A 24,513-nucleotide genomic window follows, 5' to 3' on the forward strand; every position below is an offset into this window, starting at 1 on the left:
CGGCTCTCTCCTGCCCTGTCTTCCTGACACACCCCTCTCTGCACATCTTCGCTGGAGACCTCCCTCGGCAGTCTGCAAGGGCTCCCAGGCGGCGCGCCTCTGACGGATCGGCGGCAGCTCACCCTGCTTGTGACGCTCACGCCACCGGAAGTCACGAAGCCCCCGGAAGCTACCCGGGCGGGGCGTCCCCCCCCCCCTCCAGGGTCCACCCGCCACGCCTCTCCGAGTTCCGGCCCATAGGCTAGGGCCGAAAAGGGGCGGAACTCCGTGAGCCGGAGGAAGTTTCCCCGCCGGACCAAAAAGCGGCGTGCACCGAGTGTCGCGGGAGCTGCTTCTAGGTCCCTTGCTCCCGCGACATGGCCTTCAACTTTGGGGCTCCCTCGGGCACCTCGGGCACCGCTGCAGCCACCGCAGCTCCCACGGGTGAGTAATTCCCCCGGACCTTCTCCTGGAGAGGTCTCGCGTCCGCTTCGGTCCGAGACTCTCCGGCTCGGGGATCCCGGGGTTTCCTGTCGGGGCGGAGACTTTAGGGCTTCGGCAAAGGGCGGGCGGCGCGGAGCTGGCCGAGCAGGCTCCGGAGGAGGCCGCGGGAGGATGGAGACCCACCCCGGCGCTGGCACGCTGAGCGTGGGTCTCGCCGGACCCTGCGCTCCTAGGGTTCGCTTCCTGCCGCCGGGGAGTTGGACAGACCGGAGGCGGCTCCCGTCTTTCCCCGCCGGAGAACCGCCCTGCCTCCTCCCCCAGCTTCGCGTCCCGGCGGGAACCCTCGCTGGGCCCCGGCTGCCGGCCCGGAGAGCTTAGGCGGGGGCTCCGGCGCTGCCTGCGGCTCCTTTGGTCCCAGCCCCCGGGAGGCGGGAGCCTTTGCCCCAGCCCCTTTGCTCCTCTCTCCTGTCCCCACCTCCGCTTTCTTAATTTATTTGGAGCAAAGTCAAGGTTTGTCTTTCGTTCACTTCTGGGAAACTTCCTACTGACGCTTCTAATCCTATCTTGCTTTCTTTTCTTGTGTTTCTTCCCCTCTCCCCTTTTAAATTTGTGTTTCTTTGCCTACACGCCTATCAGGATTTGGTGGGCTTGAGACTGCCAACTCCACCGCCAGTGGGTTTAATTTTGGGGGTTTCGGATTAGCTGCTAACCCTGCAGTGAACTTTAATATTGGGAATTTCGGTGTTCCTACTACCTCGGCGACTCCGTTCAATTTTGGTAACAGTCTGGCGAGTGCAGGTAGATACTCGGGTCGTATGTGTAACGAATGCCGGGAGCTGGAGTCCAAGAATGTGCTGTGATTCCTGGAGTTGGGGAAAGAACAGTAACTTGTCTGAGGAAAGGACATTTATCTCCTGATGTCCAATCAGTAACATTTGTATCAAGATTTAGTTTTGGGAAGTCTTGCAAGTCATAATGTTCCTTTGTTAAATTGGTATTCAATTGGACAGAATATAATTTCCAAGTAGTTTGGAATTACTATTTTTGAGTAGAGTATATCTTCCAAATTATTACATATTCCTTCCAAAGTATAAGCTCAGCAGTCAGGCCCATTTTCCTGGGATTCTTGGACTCCTGCAGTCACTTTTTTCATTTTTCCTGCATCTTTCATTGGAATTTCATTTTATTGTCCTTGTGTTTCCCAAGAGGACATTGTCTTATACGAACAGCAGTAACCTGTTTTGTTTCTTAACCTGTATAATAATGCGTTTCTTTGTTCAACTCAGCATATTAATAAACGTTTCTGTAAGATCTGTAATTATAGAAGGAATCTTCAGTTTTTTCCTAGAAAATTGTAAGAAATGATCAGAGAGGCAGTTTAATTTATTGTCAGCATTGAGTTCTAAAAGATAGGCTAGACATCTTTGCATTCAAAATGGTAATTATGAAGATTTTATTATCTAGATGGATTGTTTAAAGTTCATTGAAAAATTTGCAAGGAACAAACTATGTGTGTATATGTGTATAAATTTAAAATAGGTCTATGTATACTTACAATGACCCTATAGAAAAGACTTGTTCCTCAGCTGCTCGTATATGAATCTGTTGTCCATATTTTCTTACATTATGCCACTTATGCCCATGCCAATTATATGCATTTGCTAAACTTTATTTCCTGAAACGTTTTAGTTCTCTAAAACTATTTGGGAAGTTCTGGTATTTTGTGCAGTAACTTGTCAATGTGAGTATCACTTTGGTATTTGATTTGAAACGTTTTGAAGAATACTTGAAAATTCCAAAAATAAAATGATCTATTATCATAAAGATATATTTAAAGATCACATATTACTGTCATTTGGTATGTTTATTTTTTCCGTGTTTGCTTAAAATTGGCACTGGGTAAAACAAACATTTTTTTCAAATTTGTGTTTCCGGACAAAACCACCCAGTTGTAATTCACCAACAATAAATACATCTTTTGTTATGTGCTTGATTTTGTGTTCCTTTGGAGTTATCATTGTTAAGTTTTGAGTTGTGATAATATAATTGTGTTTTAACTACTTTTATATACATTATTCATTAACTTTGCCTTTACCAAAGGGCTGATAGAAATTTTTGTCTACTTTTTAATTTTGTATCTTTGCAGATTGATGTTAATAATAAACATTTTTGGTATGATAAGACCTGACTGATATTTTTATCATGTAGTCAATTCAGAGTATATCTTGGTTTTTCTATGGAAGGGAGAAGTAAGAAAAAAGATTGTTTCCAGTTTTGCAGTATTGCCCTAGCATACAAGTAAATAGAGTGGTTGTGCCTGCATGCAACAGAGAGTCTATTCTTTTATTATTTGATTTTTGTTGAGAGAGAGAGAGAGAGGAAGGGAGAGGGAGAGAATCATCTATGTGAGAGCAAAACATAAATTGTCTGCCTCCTACACGCCCCCTCCTGGGGATCCAGCCCACAACCCAGGCATGTGCCCTGACCGGGAATCGAAACAGCAGCTTTTTGGTGCATGGTACAACACTCAACCAACTGAGCCAAACTGGCCAGGGTGACATGCAGTCCACTCTTGAGTAATTTTCCATATCAGAATTATATGGTGAATATCAAAGGGTTGGGGTTTTTTTCTTATTATTTTCTATGTTACAGTATTGATGAATATTTGTCTTAAAAGTCTTTTTGGCACAACATTAGTATCAGGTAAAAACTGACAATAAAGGAAATACATAAAACAATTTTAGATTGGCTAGTATCCCATTCCATTCATATGTCAAGTTAGCTATAGTTAAGATTGATTTGTCTCTACACTTACCCAAGTGTAATTTGCATATCTGTCAGATTTGCCAAACTCTGATAGCTATCACAGAGGCCTGTGATAGCTCTGTTCACTTTCCCTGCCACTGCCTTCCACTTGTTCTTTTTCTCCCTCACTTCTTCCTCAGAGAAACACATTTTTGTTGTATAGAGGTCAATGCATTGGTATGTTTTGTTTGAGAAGTTGCGTAGTCTCAGTGGAGACTAAGTAGAAATATGAGCTAGACTATAAATTAATTGACCAAGCCAAGGTTGAAAGCTATCAACACACTCTGCCATTATAATCTGTTTGCACACTATTTTTAAAAAAAAATTTGAATTAGTTGCAAAAATTAGGGTTTAAAATTCTATAAATTTCACATAGAAAATCTAGATCTTCTGTTGATTTGGGGGGGGCGGGGGGAATGGGAATATATAACACTGCTAAACTACCATTCTCCTGCAGCAATAGTCTGCTGGAATTTAGGAACTGCTGCTATTTTTTAAAACTGTTCACATTGAATAGTTCCACCACGCATTAATGTTATCAGCCTAAATCTTCTAGGTGTTTGAATTTGCATTCCCTACTCTAAAAGTACATACATAGTCATTTTAGTGTTTGTTAAACATAATGGCTTAACATGTTTTCTCAGCTATAACTGTTAATCATCCCTTTAGTTGAAAGGTATATATTGCATTGAGGTATTCTAGTTTAAATACTTCTGTGGCTTATTTCTTACAACATACTGATTTCTTGATTAGTAGAATAGTTTTTTTTTAAATGAACTTGAAAGTAGAGAAAGGAAAATTAGATCAATATATTTTGTCTTTATGCATAGCAATTACTTATAAAATAATTTGAAAAAGAAATTACCTCTTATGTATACAAAAGAGTCTTTCTTTCTATTTTATCCCCTTGTAATTAGGTGGGTTCGGAGGATTTGGGACAACATCTACAACAGCAGGTTCTGCATTCAGCTTTTCTGCTCCAACTAACACAGGCACTACTGGTAAGAGGACAATCTTAAGTCACTTGTAGAAGTGAACTAGAGCTCAGATTTTTTTAACTTAATGCAATTTCAATTTTTCATTAAAAGGACTCTTCGGTGGTACTCAGAACAAAGGTTTTGGATTTGGTACTGGTTTTGGCACAACTGGAACTAGTACTGGTTTGGGTACTGGTTTGGGAACTGGATTGGGATTTGGAGGATTTAATACACAGCAGCAACAACAAACTAGTAAGTATGAGGTTTTCATCTTACTTCCAATATAAAATTATAACAATACTAGAGGCCTGGTGCACAAAAATTTGTGCATTCAGGGGGGTCCCTCAGCCTGGCCTGTGCCCTCTTGCAGTCTGGGACCCCTTGGGGGATGACCACCAGCTGGTTTAGGCCCGCTCCCTAGGGAATTGGGCTTAAGCTGGCAGTCAGACATTACTCTGGCAGCCTGGGAGCCCTCGGGGGATGTCCACTTGCCAGCGGGGAGCAGGCCTAAGTTGCAGTCGGACATCCTTTGCGCTGCTGAGGAGGCCAAAGAGGCTCCTACCACCACTACTGTACTGGCAGCCGTCAGCCTGGCTTGTGGCTAAACAGAGCTCCACCTGTGGGAGCGCACTGACCACCAGGGGGCAGCTCCTGCATTGAGCGTCTGCGCCCTGGTGGTCAGTGTGTGTCATAGTGACCAGTCATTCCCAGTCTTTTTGCTGTTAGGGACCATTTGCATATTGCCCTTTTATTATATAGGATAAGAGGCCTGGTGCACGGGTGGGGGCCGGCTGGTTTGCCCTGAATGGTGTCCCAGATCAGGGTGGGGGTCCTGCTGGGGTGCCTGGCCAGCCTGGGTGAGGGGCTGATGGCTGTTTGCAGCTGGTCACACCCCTTTCAGGGTGGGGGTCCCCACTGGGGTGCCTGGCCAGCCTGGGTGAGGGGCTGGTGGCTGTTTGCAGGCTGGCCACACCCCCTTCAGGGTGGGGGACCCTCTGGGGTGCCTGGCCAGCCTGGGTGAGGGGCTGAGGTCCGTTTTCAGGCTGGCCAAGCCCCGCCGACGACAGAAGCTCCTAGCCTCTCCTTTTTTTCTTTCTATTTTTTTTATTCTGGGATTTATTTGCCTTCTATAATTGAAACTTTGTAGCCTTGAGAGGAGCTCAGAGCCAGCCAGGGCGGGCGGGAAGGAAGCTTCCTGCTCTCTCCAGCTCCGTGTGGCTGGCTGAAAGCAGGTATCTGGGGTTTATTTCCCTTCTATAATTGAAACTTTGTTGCTTTGAGTGGAGCTTAGAGCCCGACACGGCAAGTGGGAAGCTTGGCTTTCTCCATCATTGGGGCAACAAAGCCTCCTGCTTGCTCCAGCTCCGTGGCTGCCGGCCGCCATCTTGGTTGGGTTAATTTGCATATAGTTGCTCTAATTGGTGGGGCGTGGCTTAAGGCGTAGCAAAGGTATAGTCAGTTTGCATGTTTGTCTTTTATTAGAATAGATAGCTAACATTATTGAATGCACTGTTCAAAACACATTAGTGGTTAACTTTTAAAAAAATTATAAATATGGCACAGGATTCCAAAAGCTCCTTCTCATGTTTATATATAACTAGGGGCCCGGTGCACGAAATTCGTGCACTGGGTGTGTGTGTGTGTGTGTGTGTGTGTGTGTCCCTCAGCCCAGCCTGCCCCCTCTCACATACTGGGAGCCCTCAGGCGTTGACCCCCATCACCCTCCAATCGCAGGATCGGCCCCTTGCCCAGGCCTGACGCCTCTGACAGAGGTGTCAGGCCTGGGCAGGGGACCCTCATTTCCCCCCATCACTGGTTCTGCCCCCATCCCAGGCCTGATGCCTCTGGCCCAGGCGTCAGGCCTGGGCAGGGGACCCCCAGACCCCTCCAATTGCTGGCTCTGCCCCTTGCCCAGGCCTGATGCCTCGGCCAGAGGCGTAGACCCCCATCACCCTCCGATTGCCTGATCGACCCCTTGCCCAGGCCTGACGCCTCCGCCAGAGGTGTCAGGCTTGGACAGGGGACCCCCATCTCCCCCCGATCACTGGCTCTGACCCCCGCCCAGGCCTGAGGTCTCTGGCCCAGGAATCATGCCTGGGCAGGGGACCCCCATCTCCCTCTGATCGCTTGCTCCACCCCCTGCCCAAGCCTGACGCCTCTGACCCAGGCTTCAGGCCTGGGCAAGGGGACCATCATATCCCTCCAATCCCCAGCTCCGCCCCCACCCAGGCCTGATGCCTCTGGTCCAGGCATCAGGCCTGGGTGGGGGACCCCCAGTCCCCCGCCCAGGCCTGATTCCTCGGCCAGAGGAGTTGACCCTCATCACCCTCCGATCACCAATCACCGGATCGGCCCCTTGACCAGGCCTGAGGCCTCCGGCAGAGGTGTCAGGCCTGGGCAGGGGATCCCCAGCTCCCCGCGGTTGCAGGCTCTGCCCCTGCCCAGGCCTAATGCCTCTGGCCGAGGCATTAGGCCTGGGCAGGGGACCCCCAGCTCCCCGCGGTTGCAGGCGCTGCCCCTGTCCAGGCCTAACGCCTCTCGCCAAGGCATTAGGCCTGGGCAGGGGACTCCCAGCTCCCCGCGATCTCCTGCTCTGCCCCTGCCAGGCCTAGCGCCTCTGGCCAAGGCATTAGGCCTGGGCAGGGGACTCCCAGCTCCCCACAATCTCCCGCTCTGCCCCTGCCAGGCCTAACACCTCTGGCCGAAGCATTAGGCCTGGGCAGGGGACCCCCAGCTCCCCGCGGTTGCAGGCTCCGCCCCTGCCCAGGCCTAACGCCTCTGGCCTAGGCGTCCGGCCCGGGCAGCGGGGACCCGCAGTGGCAGCAGGGGGCGCCGCGATCGCGTGGGCTCCGCCCCTGCCCCTGCAGGACGCCTCTGGCTGAGGCGTCCAACTCGGGCAGTGGGGACCCGCAGCTGCAGGGGCCCCGCGATCGTGGGCTCCGCTTTAGGCCCAGGCAAGGGACCCCTAGCTCCCGGGACTGCCAGCTTCGACCATGCCCAGCTCCCATCGCTGGCTGCACCCCTACTTCCTGCTATCACTGGCCAGGGCGGCAAAGGCACCTGATTCTCCGATCATGGGGCCGCCTTTGCCCTGCCCCCAGCTCTTAGCTCCCCCCTGGGTTTCTGATCACTGTCAGTGGCAGGGGGCTTCTTCCTGCTTTCCCTTTCGCCTCCCTGCATTGTGCCTACATATGCAAATTAGCCGCCATCTTTGTTGGCAGTTAACTGCCATCTCAGTTGACAGTTAATTTGCATATAGCCCTGATTAGCCAATGAAAGGGGTAGCGCCGTACGCCAGTTACCATTTTTCTCTTTTATTAGTGTAGACTAGAGGCCCAGTGCACAGATTCGTGCATCAGTGGGGTCCCTTGGCCTGGCCTGTGGGAATTGGGCCGAAACCGGCTCTCCCAACATCCCCCAAGGGGTCCTGGATTGCGAGAGGGCAGTTCTCAAGTGACACAACCCGGAATTGGGCTCCCTTCTCTCTGGTTCCAGGTGCATCACCCGAGAACCGCAGCTGCCATGTCACCGCAGCTCCTGGCGGTCAGTGCACATCACAACTACCAGTTGAAGCATCTGCCCCCTGGTGGTGATTGTGCATCATAGCTACCGGTTGGATGGTTGCTTTGGCTTTTATATATAGAAATGATAACTTGGGAGAAATCTGATTGACATGATTAGGATGTAAGTTTTCTGGGTTTAGTATCATTTTAATTTTTTGTTGCTAAAAATAAATAACAAAAATATAGGAAACTGCACAAAAGTACAGCTTAATGAATTATATATACAGTGAACACTTTGGTAACCACTGCCCATGTCAGAAGATGGACCTGGCCAGTCTATTCAGAAGCCCTCCACATTCCCCTCCTAATCATTTCCCCATGAAAGGAACTTAATAGACCTGTCGTTTACTATATTCACTTCCTTTTATAGTTTTGTCACTCAAGTGTGTGAACAATATTGCTTTATTTGTCTTAAATCTCTTTAAGTTCCTCTTTTAGCTCTCTTTTTTATTTTTCAATTAATTAAAGAAATCAGCTAATTTGTCCTATGGAGTTTTTCAGTCAGGACTTTACTGATTGCATTCCTGTAGTATAATTTAACATATTCTTTTGTCCATCCTCTGTATTTCTTGCTATAAAAGGAAAACCAGTGTAGTTTGCTATAAAGAAGAAATAATCAAAATTTAAGTACCAAGAAAATATAATAGTGTTAAATTCTAGCCAGACACCTTTGTGCCTTAAGCTCTGAGCCTTAGACATCTTCAACCCTTTGTCAAAAAGTGAGATAAGCTCAGTCATGTGGCTCAGTTGGTTGAACATCACCCCATGCACCAGTAGGTCACCGATCCCTGGTCAGGGCACATGCCCGGGTTTCAGGCTCAATCCCTAGTAGGGGGTGCGTGGGAGGCAACTGATAGATGTTTCTCATTGATGTTTCTGTTTCTCACTTCCTTTTCCACTAAAATCAATAAAAACATTTTTTAAAAAGTGAGATAAGCAAGTCATGAAACATTAAAGGCATAGTGGCACCAACCAAACTTTTCTAGAAAATATAACCAAATAATTAATTAAAAGATATTTATTTATTTATTATTTATTTATTTATTTTGGTAGAAAAGCAAGCAAGAATTTATTGACAACAGCAAAAACACACTTAGGACAGTGAAATAGGGAGGGCATACAAGAAGCAACAGGAGAACCTAGGCTGGGCTGCTTTGGCTTACAGGGAAGTCAGAGAAAAGGGGGCCTTGGAGACAGGTTCATGGGGTTAGCCTGGGATGAGTTGCCACTGCCCATTGCTCCCCTGGTTGCAAGTCTTGTGGAGTCCCTTGGAGTTTAGGAAATAAGTGCCTGTGGGGGAAGGGAGAGTGCCTAAAGAGACTTTTTTTTAACCCTCACCCACGGATATTTTTCCATTGATTTTTAGTGAGAATGGGAGAGAGAGGGAAAGACAGAGAAATATTGATGTGAGAGAAACACATTGATTGGTTACCTCCTGCATGTGCCCTGACAAGGGCCCGGGCTAGGGAGGAGCTTACAACCAAGGTATGTGCCCTTAACTGGAATCAAACCCAGAACCCTTCGGTCCTCAGGCCAACACTATCCACTGAGCCAAATGAGCTAGGATGAGACGTTTTCTTATAGGAATGAGTCCATTTAGTAACTCAGCTGTTGCTTGACAGCTATATCATACCAGGGGTACTTATTTATCTTGCATTTTGAAAATATTGATCTGATCTAACATCTTTACCCTTTTTACTATTGGAAAGTTGTAGCACATAGAGGTTAAGTAACTTTCCCAAAGCTACACAGCCAGCTAAAGTTTTATCCTACAATATTGATGGTTAGTCCATTTGTTCTTTTCACTATATTTTTCTTGTTAACAAGAGAAGGAAAAGTGTTTATTAAGCTGTTATTGATAAACATTGATATAATGATTCTTATTGCTTATTTTTTTTAATCTTCCAATTTGTATTATACAAATATAACAACAATAAAGGTTGTTTAAAAGATAATTTTGCAACTTCGCAAAATTAACTTTTCCATATCTATGTCCTTTTTTATTTTTTTGTTGTGGGTCTAATATGGATCCAAGTTTGTGTGCTAGTAATAGTGTTAATTGAACAAGTTTAACATTATAAGGATTGTCCTAGTATATTAGTTTCTTTTCTTTTTTTTAATATATATTTTTCCTTTATTGATTAAGCTATTTTCTTTTTTAAAAAATAATTTTTTATTAATTTCAGAGAGGAAGAGAGAGGGATAGAGAAATAGAAACATCGATGAGAGAGAAACATCATCGATTGGCTGCTTCCTACATGCCTCCTACTGGGGATCAAGCCTACAACTTGGGCATGTACCCTGACCAGGAATCAGCCTGGGACCTCCTGGTTCATAGGTAGATAGATGCTCAACCACTGAGCTATGTAACTGCCAGCCTGGCTATATTAATTTTTTATTGTTGCCATAACAAAAGTGTCAAAAATTTAGTGTCTTAAAAAAAACCCCAAACAACTTACTATCTTATAGTTCTGTGGATTAGAAATTCAGAAGTGGGTTTCACTGGGTTAAAATCAGTGTGTCAGCAGGGCTGTGTTACTTCTGGAGATTCTAGGAGAGAATCAAGTCGTTTGCCTTGTCCAGCTTCTAGAGTCTTTCTGGATTTCGTGGCTTATAGCTCCTTTATATTCAGATTTTACTTTGATGCTGACTTCCCTCTTCCCTTTATGATTTATGTTGAGTTCCTTCTGGTAATACAGGATAATCCCAGCTTAATCTCATAATCACATCTTCAAAGTCCATTTGCTGTGTGAGGTAACATATTTACAAATTATGGGGATTAGGATATGGACATCTTTGTGTATAGGGGTCACTATGCTGCCTACCATACTTAGGCTCTTAATTTTTTTTTTTAATACTAATTTTGGGATATATTTTTAGCATTAGGTGGTCTCTTTGGTCAGCCTACACAGGCTCCTGCCCAGTCCAACCAACTGATAAATACTGCAAGTGCTCTTTCTGCTCCAACGCTATTAGGAGATGAGAGAGATGCTATTTTGGCAAAATGGAATCAACTGCAGGCCTTTTGGGGAACCGGAAAAGGTTATTTCAACAATAACATACCACCAGTGGAATTCACACAAGAAAATCCCTTTTGCCGATTTAAGGTATTAATAATGCTTTTGATCTTCACTTGAAGGGTGTGTATAAGACAGATTATGATATTTGGGTTAAAATAATACCAAGGAAACAGTTGCTTGTTTTTTTCAGTAGTCCTTGAACATGGTACAATTATATTTTTGTTTTAAAAATGTAAAAATTATAAGATAGAAGTGATTTCATACATGTGTGTTTGAAGGTGCCCAGAATATGATTGAAAGGTGTGACTAGAATGTAATTTATAACTGAGGGAAAAAATGTTAACAAAAAGGGAATGGTCTGCTTGGCATCTATTAAAGGGAGATGTAAACGTAGAATTTAGTGGTATTTATCTAACATTTGTCCTGGAAAGTATACCCTAACCATACAAGAGTGTCCTATTGTCACTATTAATTGCTCGATGTCAAGGCCATTAAACAATGTAGTCCATTTTCATTGTTGATTCAATGCCTATCAAGCAACGTGCTCATATGAATTTGACTTCTCAGATTCTGTTCATCAGCCAGTTAGAGTATATAGATCAATTTGTAGTGTATTTTTTATAACAAATTAATAAATTACAATCCAGTTTACTTTAGCCTCTCTTGAGTTTTGTTGGCGTATATCAATCTCTTAAACCTAATCAATGTGTACATAAGCCTAGTGTTTAGAGCTACAAAGCTTAGAATCAGACCCTTGGACAACAAAAAGGAAGTAGTTTCTTTTAGTATGTTGAAATTTTAATACCTTTTTTTAATGACTAAGATTTATGCAGTAGATATACATAGATTGAATATAACAATTTGACTTTTTCCCTTTTTTTAAGTTGATAAATAACATACATATGGTAAAATACATAATGTACTAGAGTGAATTTAAGTTTTTCAAAAAGTTGCATTATAATTTGTGACAAACAAGAAAAGGCTTCTATCTAAAAGAGTAATTCTCTAGAAAGATAGAGTTTATCATATCTAAAACCTAAGATTCTGTGAGTCTAATATATAGTAAAAAGACTTACATTTTGGTCCATGACTTTTGCAGTCATTTTTATGACATTCAGAGTTGTTTCAAGTGTGTAGAACAGTGGTGGGCAAACTTTTTGACTTGAGGGCCACAATGGGTTCTTAAACTGGACCGGAGGGCCGGAACAAAGGCATGAATGGAGTGTTTGTGTGAACTAATATAAATTCAAAGTAAACATCATTACATAAAAGGGTACGGTCTTTTTTTTTTTTTTAGTTTTATTCATTTCAAAGGGGCCGAAAAGCCGGGCCGTAGTTTGCCCACGGCTGGTGTAGAAGGACCCAACAACAATGGATATCAACGTTTTTCAGAGGCAAAAGCTACTTAGTTACTCTTTTGAAAAGGAATTTTTAATTTCATTCTACAAGTTTGTTATTCTGGGTTAAAATAATTTCTTTAAAATGTGTAATGTCCTAGGGCACAAGGAGGTAAGAATCATTTCCTTCACTACCAAACATTAAACTGTTTCCCCATTTTAGCAGATATGAAGCTATTAATATTAAATACTGGATTTAAGATTTGTACATATTTCTGATATTGTTTATTTTGTCATTCCACAGGCAGTAGGTTATAGTTGTATGCCCAATAATAAAGATGAAGATGGGCTTGTGGTTTTAGTTTTTAACAAAAAAGAAACAGATATTCGAAGCCAACAACAGCAATTGGTAGAATCATTGCATAAAGTTTTGGGAGGAAACCAGACCCTTACAGTAACTGTAGAGGGTATTAAAACATTGCCAGATGATCAGTAAGTATACAATAGGTATTCTCTTTTTATCTGCATGCCTTGGTCCAGGGAGTGATCAAGTGATTTTGTTGCTAAAACCCCAGTTAAATCTCGGAGCAGAATGTTATTTCTCAAATAGTGATTTTTCAGTATTTATACAAAAACATTTAAAAGCTTTTTTCTTAATCTTGGATTTTGTAACTTACTGGATGGTAATAATTTTTTAGATTTTTCACTTAGAAACAGGAATAAACATTAATCTTGACTGTGCATATCAAGGGCCACAAAAATGTTAATGGAAAGTTTTGACTGATTACTGTTCATGTTCATTTATGGATAAATATGATTGATTAACTTCCCTTGTCTGATAATTTTCATACTTAGTGTCAAAACATTACTTTAGAATATAACTGAAGTCAGATTTTACTTCCTGGTCTTACTTGCAGTAAAACAATCTATAAGCTTCAACAGAATCTCCAAAGTACTTCTCAAATCTAGAAAAAAAATAATAGAACTTTGCAGCTAAGCAAACCTTTGACAAATATCTTATTTGCCTGTCTCATTTTAACTTTATCACTTAAGTTAATTTATAAGTGAATAGAACATTAAGTAAGAGTATCTTATTTTTCAAGATTTAAGCCCTGGCCTTAGCTCAGTTGGTTAGAGCGTCATCCCGATATGCCAAGGCTGTGCGTTCAATCTCCGGTCAGGGCACATATAAGAAGCAGCCACTGAATACATGAATAAGTGGAACAACAAATGATGTTTCTCTTTCTCCTATCCCCCTACGCCCTCCCTCATTCTCTTTAAAATCAATAATTTTTTAAAAAGATTTAAGAAAAAAATAGTTTAATTCCCTTCTAAAATAGCCATTTCTTAATTAGACTAGTGCCCTTTTAGAAATCACATGCTGCGTTGATATTTGTGGCTGTGAGTTATGTGTTCCATATTTTACAACTTGGTTGTTTTTTTCCTAGGACAGAAGTTGTCATTTATGTTATTGAGCGTTCTCCAAATGGTACTTCAAGAAGAGTCCCAGCTACAACACTATATGCCCATTTTGAACAAACCAACATAAAAACACAGCTGCAGCAACTTGGTGTAACTCTCTCTATGACTAGAACAGAACTTTCTCCTGCACAGGTCAAACAGCTTTTACAGAATCCCCCTGCTGGTATGTTTCTATATCATAGAGTTGAGGAAATGAAAGACTTCGAGATATATGCTTCCTCTGTTTTGGGAGGTGTTGGTTGATTATTAATGTTAATGAAGCCATTGTCAGCTCATCACATGTCTACTTATTCATATAGATGGAAATTTTTTTATTTCATTTATTCATTTGCCTAGTTTTTTATTTTTATTATATAGCTAATATGTTTGTTAGAAATAGCGAACTAAAGAAAAATCGTCTATAATCCATCTACCCAAAGATAATTTACTATTTTATTTTTTTCTAGTTTATCTCTTGTTTTAACTGAGTTGTCAAGTAAAACCTGAATGTGTTCTTATCATAAAAGGTCCTTTCATGTTCTTTCCCCATTTTCTATTAGATTTTTTTGTCTTCCTTTGTGATTTATAAGAGCTCTGTAATGTATTATCTTATAGTTTATAGGTGTTTCCTGTCCATTTACACCTTTTGTTTAGCTTTATCTTACAAAATTTTTATTTTTGTAGTGGTCATATTTAACAGTCATTTCTCCTTACAGTTTATGGGTTTTGTGTTTTATGTTGGGAATGCCTTTCATACAAATACCATAAAAATGGAAAATAGTTCTTTTAGAAAAAAATACCATAAAAATGGAAAATAGTTCTTTTAGAAAAAATGTTTTTTCTTTGTGGTAGGTGTTGATCCTATTATCTGGGAACAAGCCAAGGTGGATAACCCTGATTCTGAAAAGTAAGTGTATCTTGTTTTCGTATAAGAACTAATTGCTACTAGAGAAGCAAACAAATGCAAACTATTATAATTATAATCCTTATATTTTAGGTGAGCTTACTTTTATTTCTATTGCTTTTCTAAAAATGTTTTATTGATTGATTTTAGAGAAAGGGAGGAAGAGGAAGGGAGACAGAGAGAAACATCAATTTGTTCCACTTATGCATTCATTGGTTGATTCTTATATGTGTTCTAACTGGAGATCGAACCCGCAACCTTGGCATATAGGTAGCTCTAATCAACTGAGCTACCCAGCCAGGGCGATTTCTCTTGCTTTTTAAAGAATGTTGACTATGGTAAGGCAGCATTTTGTGGTGAAAACATTGAAATCTGAGTACCATTACCCTAATAATGTTTGTATTTAATAATGTAACTTTTTCCTGAACTATATTTCCTCATTTGTAAAATAGGGAGATTGAATTAAGTTTCTGTGGTGTGACATTATTGATTTCATAGTTGTAGATCTGCCTTTAAACTCTAGAAATTTAATGTGAAATTATATGGGTGTTATTATGAAAACCCTTTTTGAATTTTGTAATAGTAGACTTAAGGTTTGAAAATTGACCACTTGATTTCTTCAGGTTAATTCCTGTACCAATGGTGGGTTTCAAAGAACTTCTTCGAAGACTGAAGGTTCAAGATCAGATGACTAAGCAGCATCAGACCAGATTAGATGTAAGCATTTACCTTCATTCTCTGGCCTTGGGATCATAGAAATTTCTTTTCACCATGTGTGTTACTTATTAACTAATTTTATCTTATAGGGAACAATATAATGTATACTGCAAATTAGCAATTATAGTGCTATACAACTTTCTTTATTATAGTCTCCAAAATCATGTCAGTCTGATTTGGTATATTTCAACGATGAATTTAAAATTGTTGGCCTAGCAAATTAGACTTTCATTTTCAATTCCAGCCAAAAAATGCATATAATTTGCTCTATTATAAACACTTATTTATGGGGCTTTATAAAAATGAAGGTTATAATTATGATGATGTTATCAGTATTTTATAATTGTTGGTTAATGAAGCAAATTTAAGTTACTGAATGCTTAAATCTACATAATATTTTGTTTTATAAAGTTGATTTTTGTAATCAAATACCTAAAGGTCGCCTTCAAATTCTCTAAATGGAATTTTTGATGAGCTGTTCATTCAGATTGTTTGAGTAATGAAAACCTGCTGTTTTATGAAGCAACCCATTTTACTGTCAGCTAGCTCTGATTGATACAAATTCTCTTTTTACATTGATCCAGTATCTGCCTTGTTATGATTTACACCCATTTTCTCTGGCATGGCTTTGTAGGTACTTACTGTGCTTCCTATGACAGCTCTACAAATATTTGAACATCATAATCATTCATCCTTTCTAGGATTAGCTTCTCTGGATGAAAATTCCAGCATAGTTTTGCACGTGGCATGATTTCTGGACTTTTCATTACCTTGATTTTATTGATTTTTCATTGACTTTTTTCTGGTTTTGTTTATGATTTCATTAATTTCTACTCTTAACCATTTTCTTTATTCTGCTTGCTTTGGATTTATTTTTCTCTTTTTCTAGTTTCTTAAGGTAGCAGCTTAAGTTATTTATTTGAGACCTTTATCTTTTCTAATATGAGCATTTAGTGCTATTAATTTCCTTCTAAGCACTTTTTTACCTAAGGCCCACAAATTTTGATAATGTCCTATTTTCATATTTGACCCAGTCAGAATATTCTCTAATTTCCCTTGAGGGTTCTATTTATTGGATTTTTTTTTTTACTAATGGATTATTTAAATTAAACTTTTGATTACATTTTTTTGGGTGACATTGGTTAATAGGATCATATGAGTTTCAGGTGTACATTTCTATGATACATGATCTGTATACTGCATTGTGTCCACTACCAAAGTCAAATCATCTTCCATCACCAGGTATTTGGCTCTCTTTACTCCCCCTCCCCACGCCATCACCTTCCCTCTGGTAACCACCATACTATTGTCTGTGTCTATGAGTTTCACTTTTACATCCCGCATATGAGTGAAATCATATGGTTCTTAGCTTTTTCTGACTGACTTATTTCACTTAGCACAATATTCTCAAAGTCTATTCACAGTGTCTCAAATGGCAGTATTTCATATTTTCTTATGGCTAAATAGTATTCTATTATATATATGTACCACATATTCTTTATCCAAGCCTGGATTATTTAGAAGTATTTTCATTTCCAAGTGTTTGGAGATTTTCCTGTTATTCTCTTGTTGATTTCTAGTCTGATTCTTGATATGGTCAGATAACTTTGTATGACTTAAGTTCTTTTAAATTTGTTATCGTTTTTAACAAATCGTATTCTGGTGTTCTTGGGTGTAGTTTTCTGTTATCATGAGTGACATCCAGTTAGTAGATAGTTCAGTTCTTATATAATCTTGTTGGTTTTGCTGTTTAAGTATTTCTGCTATGAGAGGAGAGTTGAAGTTCCCAGCTACAATTGTTTTATCTTTTTTCTCTTTTTCTACCATTGGAGTTGAAGAAACCTGACAGGATTTTAATCTTCTTAAATTTACTGAGACTTATTTTGCCATCTAACATGTGGTCTTTCCTGGAATAGCATATTGTTTTACAGCAAACTTTTATAAGTAGAAAGAGAATACTGTAAATAATGATAAAAAGCATAATGTGGTAAATTCATAAACCAGTAACATAGTTGTTTATTATCAAGTATCATGTACTGTACGTAAGTGATACTTTTATGTTACTGGCAGCACAATAGGTTTGTTTACACCAGCATCACCACAAGCACAAGTAATGCATGAGCTATGACCTAGGTTGTGGATTCAGTCCTCTGTTGGGAGGCAACCAGTCGATGTTTCTCTATCTTTCTCTCTCTCTTTCCCCCTCCTTCCCCCTCTCTCTAAAATCAGTAAACATATTCTCGGGTGAGGGTAAAAAACAAATTTTAGATGTACAAAGGGTTAGAAATATAAAGACAAATTTAAAAGAAGGAGTTTATATTTTGAGAGATGAATCTCAGAAATTACACTTTGTATATTATATAGGTGAACCTGATAAACAGTTGTGATATATATACTTGATTTACCTTAAATTTTTAAAAAATACAGATTATATCTGAAGATATTGGTGAATTACAGAAGAATCAAACTACAACTATGGCCAAAATTGCACAATACAAGAGGAAACTCATGGACCTTTCCCATAGAACCTTACAGGTAGTAATCTGGATATTTTTTCAACATTTATAAGACTATATATGTAATAGAAGTGCTAAACATGAATTTTTTTGCAATAGAAAAAAGGTAATAATAATAGTCTGAAACTAAAAGTAGCAAACTTTCTCAGTAAAACCTGTCAGTTGGAGGAGTAGCATCACAAGATTGGGTGAAGAAAGTTAAAAATAGTCTAAAATTCACATCTTACTGAGAGGTTCAGGGGAAGCAGTAAAGAAAGAAGTCATCTTGCCCTGGCTAGTGTGGCTTGGTTGGTTGGAGCATTGTCCCATACACACCAAGATCCCTGGTATGGGTGCATGCGGGAGTCAAATTATAGAATAAATTACGGAATGTGGAAAGATGGATATATATAAGATAAATACTATTAATGGAAACAGGAAAATATTCTTTTCACTGATGAATAAACTAAAATACTTAGGAATAAATTCATGAGGAAAATATAAAATCTGAATTAATGTTTACAAATAGAAAGTATGACAGTGGGGTTTTAATTTAGTAGGTATATTTAACTTAAATAATGGAATAACTGGCTATCCATCTGGAAAAAATTAAAATTAGACCACTGTATCACACCATACACAAAAATAAGGTAGATTAAAGACTTAACTCTTAAGAAATTTATGAAGCTAGGGATTAGAGAGACTTTTGGCCAGAAAGCCAGAAACTATAAAACAAAATTTGCTACATAAGAATTAGAAAATTTTGTATAGCAAAAGATACCAGAAAGAAGCTATTTGTCAATAATTTAGTGATTTCAGAAAAAAACAAACTTGAATTTGGAAATAGTATAGATTTTAGCTATAGTATAAATATCCATATTATACAAAGAGATCATATAAATTGACAAGAAGAAAAAACAATTGAAATATAGGCAAAATATGTGAAAAAGCACTTCATAATGTGGAAATGATTAAAGAAAAGATGTGAGTTCCCCTTAAACTCATCAGGTTGGGGAAAATTTAATCATTACAACCAATAGCTGACAGGAATGTGGGGAAAAGCATACTCTCATGTGCCTTGTGAATTTAAATTTGTAGGATCTTTTGAGAAAGCAATGTAGCAGCTTCTTTTAGACAGAAAACATAAACTTTTATTTATTTCTAAATATATTTTTATTGATTTCAGAGAGGAAGGGAGAGAGAGAGAGAAACATCAATGATAAGGGAGAATCATTGATCAGCTGCCTCCTGCACGCTCCCCACTGGGGATCGAGCCTGCAACCCAGGCATGTGCCCTTGACTGGAATTGAACCTGGGCGTCCCCCCCCCCCCCCCCCCCCATCCGCTGGCCGATGCTCTATCCACTGTGCCAAACCAGCCAGGGCTGAAAATACATATTTAAATCCTACACATTCTTGGGGTCTATATCAGTAAATAAAGATATATACATACATAAGTGTTTATTATAGCATTGTTAACAGTGTCAAATCTAGAAACAAAATATATGCTCCTCAGTAGGGGAATTAAATTAATTATTGGTTAATGCATGAAAAATTATGGCCATTGAAAACAGTGTACTAATGTAACTTGACTAATATATATGGACAAGCATGATTCAAATCTTGAACTAAGATTTACACTATATTGTTAATATATTATTTGGCTGATTTCTTCCAACAACTGATTGTAATAAAATTACTTGCATAACTGAAAAGAGATGATTCCATTGGTATTAGTGGGTTTTCTTTGTATAGGTCCTAATCAAACAGGAAATTCAGAGGAAGAGTGGATATGCCATCCAAGCTGATGAAGAGCAGTTGCGAGTTCAGCTAGATACAATTCAGTGTGAACTAAATGCACCTACTCAGTTTAAGGTAAGCACTTATACAACTACTAGAGTCCCGATGCACGAAATTTGTGCACGGTGGGGGGGGGGGGGGGATGGGGGGATTCCATCAGCCCGGCCTGCACCCTCTCCCAATCTGGGACCCCTCTCGCAATCCAGGACCCCTGGCTCCTAACCACTCGCCTGCCTGATCGCCCCTAACCACCTCTGCCTTGGCCCCTGCTGCCAAGGCTTCGTCCATTGGAAGGTTGGAAGGTCGTTTGGCTGTCCAGTCTGATAAGCATATTATGCTTTTATTACCCTATATAATAAAGAGCTAATATGCAAATGGTCGTCATGCCTCATGCCAGGGTTGGGGGACCTGAGGCCGCACCCCCTCCCCTGGCACCGGGGGTCCTGAGGCTGTGCCCCCCCCCCGCCCTGCGGGACTTGACAGGGGTGGGGCTGGCTGGGTCTGGGTCTCACGTGATTTCGAGGTGCATGCGGGTGGGCGGGGACTTGACTCTGGGTCCCACAGCACACCCCAGACTCTGACAGGAGGGAGATTTTCATCTCTGACACTTCTATTATAAAGAAAGGGCAAATAGCAATATTAAAATATTTCCTCTAATTCCCTTTTAATGTGCACAAATTTCGGGAACCGGGCCACTATTATAAAGGTAGAATTTGTTTCAGGTGGATCTACAGAAAAATACTATTGGTCTTCAAAAATAGGACTTTTGTATACTTGTTTTTTTAAAAGTATTTGATCTCTTTAATCAAAATTTTCTTTCTAGAATAGACACTTAATCATGGTGTTTTTGGCTTGTGTTAACATTTCAAATAGTGTACAGAGGAAAATTAGACACCTTTAATAGAGTAGTAACCATCCTTTTAAAAGGAAACATTCTCTTTTAAAAGCAGCTGCTGCCGAAACCGGTTTGGCTCAGTGGATAGAGCGTCGGCCTGCGGACTAAAAGGTCCTGGGTTCGATTCCGGTCAGGGGCATGTACCTGGGTTGTGGGCACTTCCCCAGTGGGGGATGTGCAGGAGGCAGCTGATCGATGTTTCTCTCTCATCGATGTTTCTAACTCTCTCTCTCTCTTCCTCTCTGTAAAAAATCAATAAAATATATTTTAAAAAAAAATTAAAAAAAATAAAAGCAGCTGCTGTTGTTAGCAGTTTAATTTGACTTGTCTTATTTTTAGGGCCGACTAAATGAACTGATGTCCCAAATCAGGATGCAGAATCATTTTGGAGCAGTCAAATCTGAGGAAAGATATTACATAGATGCAGATCTGTTACGAGAAATCAAGCAGGTAAGTGTCACATTAGTGTGCACTTTTCTTTTTTAATCCTCACCTAAGGATATGCTTATTGGTTTTAGAAAGAGGGAAAGGGAGAGTGTGAGAGAGAACATTGATTGGTTGTGGTTGTCTTCTGTATGCGCCTGACAGGATTAAACCTGCAACCTAGGTATGTGCCCTGACTGGGAATCAAACCTGAGACCTTCCTGTGCAGTTCATGGGACAATGCTCCAAACAACTGAGCCACACCAACCAGGGCTAGTGTGTACTTTTTAAAAAGGTGATCAGTCACTACTTCATATCCATTGAGGTGGCTATTATTAAAAAACAAAATAAAAACAGCACAGAAATTAGTGTTGATAAGGATGTAAAGTAAGTGGGAAACTTGTGCATTGCTGGTGGCAATGTAAAATGATACAACCACTGTAAAAAACAGTTCCTTAAAAAATTAAACATGGAATTACCATATTATCCAGCAATTCTACTTTTGGGTGTAAACCTTAAAGAATTGAAACCAGAAACTCAAATATATGTATACTCATGTTCATAGTAGCATTAGTCACAGTAGCCAAAATGTGAAAGCAGCCCAAGTGTCCATAGATGGATGAATAGTTAAAATGTGGTCTATACATACAGTGGAATATTCAACCTTTAAAAAAGGACTCTACAAATAGATCAACCTTGAAGATATTATGCCAAGTGAAACAAGCCAGTTTAAAAGGACAGATATTTTATGATTCTACTTCAGTGAAGTACCTAGAGTACTCCATCCAATTCATTAGAGTAGAATGTTGGTTGACAGGGGCTTAGAGAGGGGAAATGGGGAATTAGTGTTTATTAATAGGTACAGAATTTCAGAAAAAGTTCTAGAGGTAGATGGTAGTGATTGTTTCATAATGTGAATGCTACTGAATTGTTACTTAAAAATGGTTAAAACGGGCATATTTTTGTTATGTATATTTTACCATAATAAAAATTAAGTAAATCATTCACTTCCCCAACCCCCCAAAAAATGAACAAGAGGTAATAGAGGCATCAAAGTTCCCTAGACCCTGCTACTCAGTGTGTTGGCAGCAGCAGCACCTGAGAGGTTATTAAAAATACAGAATCTGTCCTTAACGCCAGAACTACTTAATACATTAAATGTATTTGTATGTACATTAAAGTTTAAGAAATAACTGCTCTGTATCATACTTTCCCAACTGTATGCCACATAGAAAATATAAATGTGTAGAGTTATTGATCCCCTCAGCCCTCAAGGATCCTCAGTGAAGGTTGGGTTGGCCAGGACCTCCGTTTACCTAAGGCATACATTGTATGAACAAGTTGAAAAGTACTGTTCTAGCTTATTTTCAGTATAAATACAGATTGATTTAATGAAAACTGTCCAACCATTGACTGTCTAAAGAAAATGTATTCAGGCGGTAAACTTTGTGAAACACTATGTAAGGCTGTTAGCATGGCCCAGAGGATTTTAGATGTTTTTAAATGTCATCAACAATTCTGATTTTATTATGTGCTTTAGAATGGATATTTCCTTTTTTTTTTTTATTGTTTTATTGCTTAAAGTATTACAAAGGGTATTACATATGTGTCCTTTCCCCCCCGCCCTTGACAGTCCCCTGGCCTCCCCTACCCCCCAATGTCTTATGTCCATTGGTTGGATATTTCCATTTTATGCAATTAAAAACTAGTTTGATTCCTAGGTTCCTGGACAGTGTGCATACATTTTAGTTATTCCATTGTAAATATTTGCAATAAAATTAACTGAAAGATTCCAGCATATTCAAATAAAGAACTATATTGAAGAGTTCATGTATGCAATAAAACGGGGAATAATACAACCACCTACCTAAAATGATGAAAGCAGTATATTGTTTTGGGATTGAATTATGATTCATCACTACTTTATGACCTTGAGCAGGTTACTTCCCTGCACCTCATTTTCTTTATTTGTAGAGAAGAGTAATAATTGTACCCGAAAAAGTGCTCAGAAAGATTTTAAATGACTTAATACTTATGAAACTCCTCAAATTGCCTTAACCACTTAGGAAAGACTCTTAAAAACGTTAGCAATTGTAGTTATCACCATTATCATCACTATATACTTTGTACTTAAAAAATGTGAAAATTGTCAATTTTCAGAATGATTACTTTATTAGTCATCTATATTTGAGTACCTTGCATTGTTTTAATATACGTTTATCAAAGGTTGATAAAAAGAATCAAAAAAATCTGCTTCTGTAATGTTTCTGTTGAAGATATTGTTCATTACATGTTTGACTTTATTGTTTACAGTATGTATTTTATTGTAGGTCATATAAAAAATATTAGTAGAAGATAAATGTGCATGCCCACTATATTTAGAGCATCTACAGAGTGCTGTATTGCTAGTAAAATCATCCTTTTTCCTGTGAGTAGCTTGCAGTTTAATAAAGTAATGTATTAATATTTTCCTTAATTTCTTCTAGCATTTGAAACAACAACAAGAAGGCCTTAGCCACTTGATTAGCATCATAAAAGATGATCTAGAAGATATAAAGTTAGTAGAACATGGATTGAATGAAACCATCCACATCAGAGGTGGTGTATTTAGTTGACAGATCACAAACTTGTGCTAAAGGTTCATGAACTATATCTTCTTGCTACATCAGGCCTTCCCTAAGAATGAAACTGACCACATGGAGGAAAAGGAAAGAAAATTCTCTGCTGGCTTGGTTTTTGAGAAGGTTACTGACAAATTATTATTCTTCAGATTTGAAATAAGTCACTTCACAGCTCTTCAAAGACAGCCTTCGGAAGGTTTATATCTAAAAGCTGTTACTTACTTTAAGAAGTACATGATTACCAAAAACGTACGATTGTACATTTTTACAACAGCATTTTCTTAAAAATAATCAGTGTTTAATGATTATTCTCCATTCAGCCTGTACTCTAACTTTCCATAGCAAGTAAATATGCAATATCTACTTTGCACATAAAATGTATGACTACTTGGCTGTTGGAGATTAGTACTTCAGAAAATAAATGTACATCAGTTTTTATATTTGTGAATTCATCTGTAGAAGGAGTAAAGAAAATCCAAGAGTATTTAATGATTAATGTGGTTTTCATTTCATTCTATAAAGATTTGAAAATATATTTTTATATTATTTTGCTTATTTGAAATTTACAGAACACCTACGCAATTAGGATATAACAAAATTACATTTTATCATTTTTGCAACTTTTGTTTCTTTAAACATTTTTATTTCTAAAAATGATGAAAAATAAATTCTTGATTGTAATTACTTTTCTATTATTCTGTTTGGTGCTTTATTTAGCTCTGGGAGAATGACCATTCATGTCTATCACAATTCAAGAATTTTAATCTTTGCTTGTTTTAAAGTCTGATTTTTCCCTCCTAAGAAAAATATATCACTGCTGCTTATTTGACTTGGCAAAAAAACTTCAGATATCATTTAGGATACAGAATTACCTAACATATTAGTATCTAAAAATCCTCGAAAATCTGAATTAAACATCATAATGTGAAACAGTGAATCTTTCATAACCAGGTAACTAACTTTAAACAATTTTTTTTACTACAAATTGCATACCTGGCTGCATCATGTTGGCCCCCTCTTGGAAATACTTTAACTTTCATTTCTGTGTGATCCTTTGGTATGAATCTTGCCAT

The 24,513-nt window shown here is 39.4% G+C and overlaps 1 protein-coding gene across 1 annotated transcript; it reads left to right on the forward strand.

The window, feature by feature from the left end:
- Window positions 1-292: 292 nt before the first annotated feature.
- On the forward strand, window positions 293-24,133 carry NUP54 (nucleoporin 54). The gene is made up of 13 exons (XM_081098273.1): window positions 293-423; window positions 1,060-1,221; window positions 4,146-4,229; window positions 4,317-4,457; window positions 10,649-10,875; window positions 12,430-12,617; window positions 13,574-13,770; window positions 14,439-14,493; window positions 15,114-15,207; window positions 17,635-17,742; window positions 19,457-19,576; window positions 20,736-20,846; window positions 23,306-24,133. The coding sequence occupies exons 1-13, from the start codon at window positions 357-359 to the stop codon at window positions 23,432-23,434; spliced, it is 1,683 nt and encodes a 560-aa protein (XP_080954399.1). The 5' UTR covers window positions 293-356; the 3' UTR covers window positions 23,435-24,133.
- The last annotated feature ends 380 nt before the right edge of the window (window positions 24,134-24,513 follow it).

This window comes from Myotis nattereri (assembly GCF_964212035.1).
Source record: "Myotis nattereri genome assembly, chromosome: 1".
Classification (NCBI taxonomy): domain Eukaryota; kingdom Metazoa; phylum Chordata; class Mammalia; order Chiroptera; family Vespertilionidae; genus Myotis; species Myotis nattereri.

What these genes read in the sequence shown, in the direction of transcription:
- NUP54 (XM_081098273.1), top strand. Translation starts at nt 357, where the DNA reads ATGGCCTTCAACTTTGGGGCTCCCTCGGGCACCTCGGGCACCGCTGCA. An exon ending in ACAGCAGCAACAACAAACTA is followed by an intron (nt 4,458 to 10,648) that starts GTAAGTATGAGG and finishes ATATATTTTTAG; the next exon opens with CATTAGGTGGTCTCTTTGGT. An exon ending in ATGCACCTACTCAGTTTAAG is followed by an intron (nt 19,577 to 20,735) that starts GTAAGCACTTAT and finishes TCTTATTTTTAG; the next exon opens with GGCCGACTAAATGAACTGAT.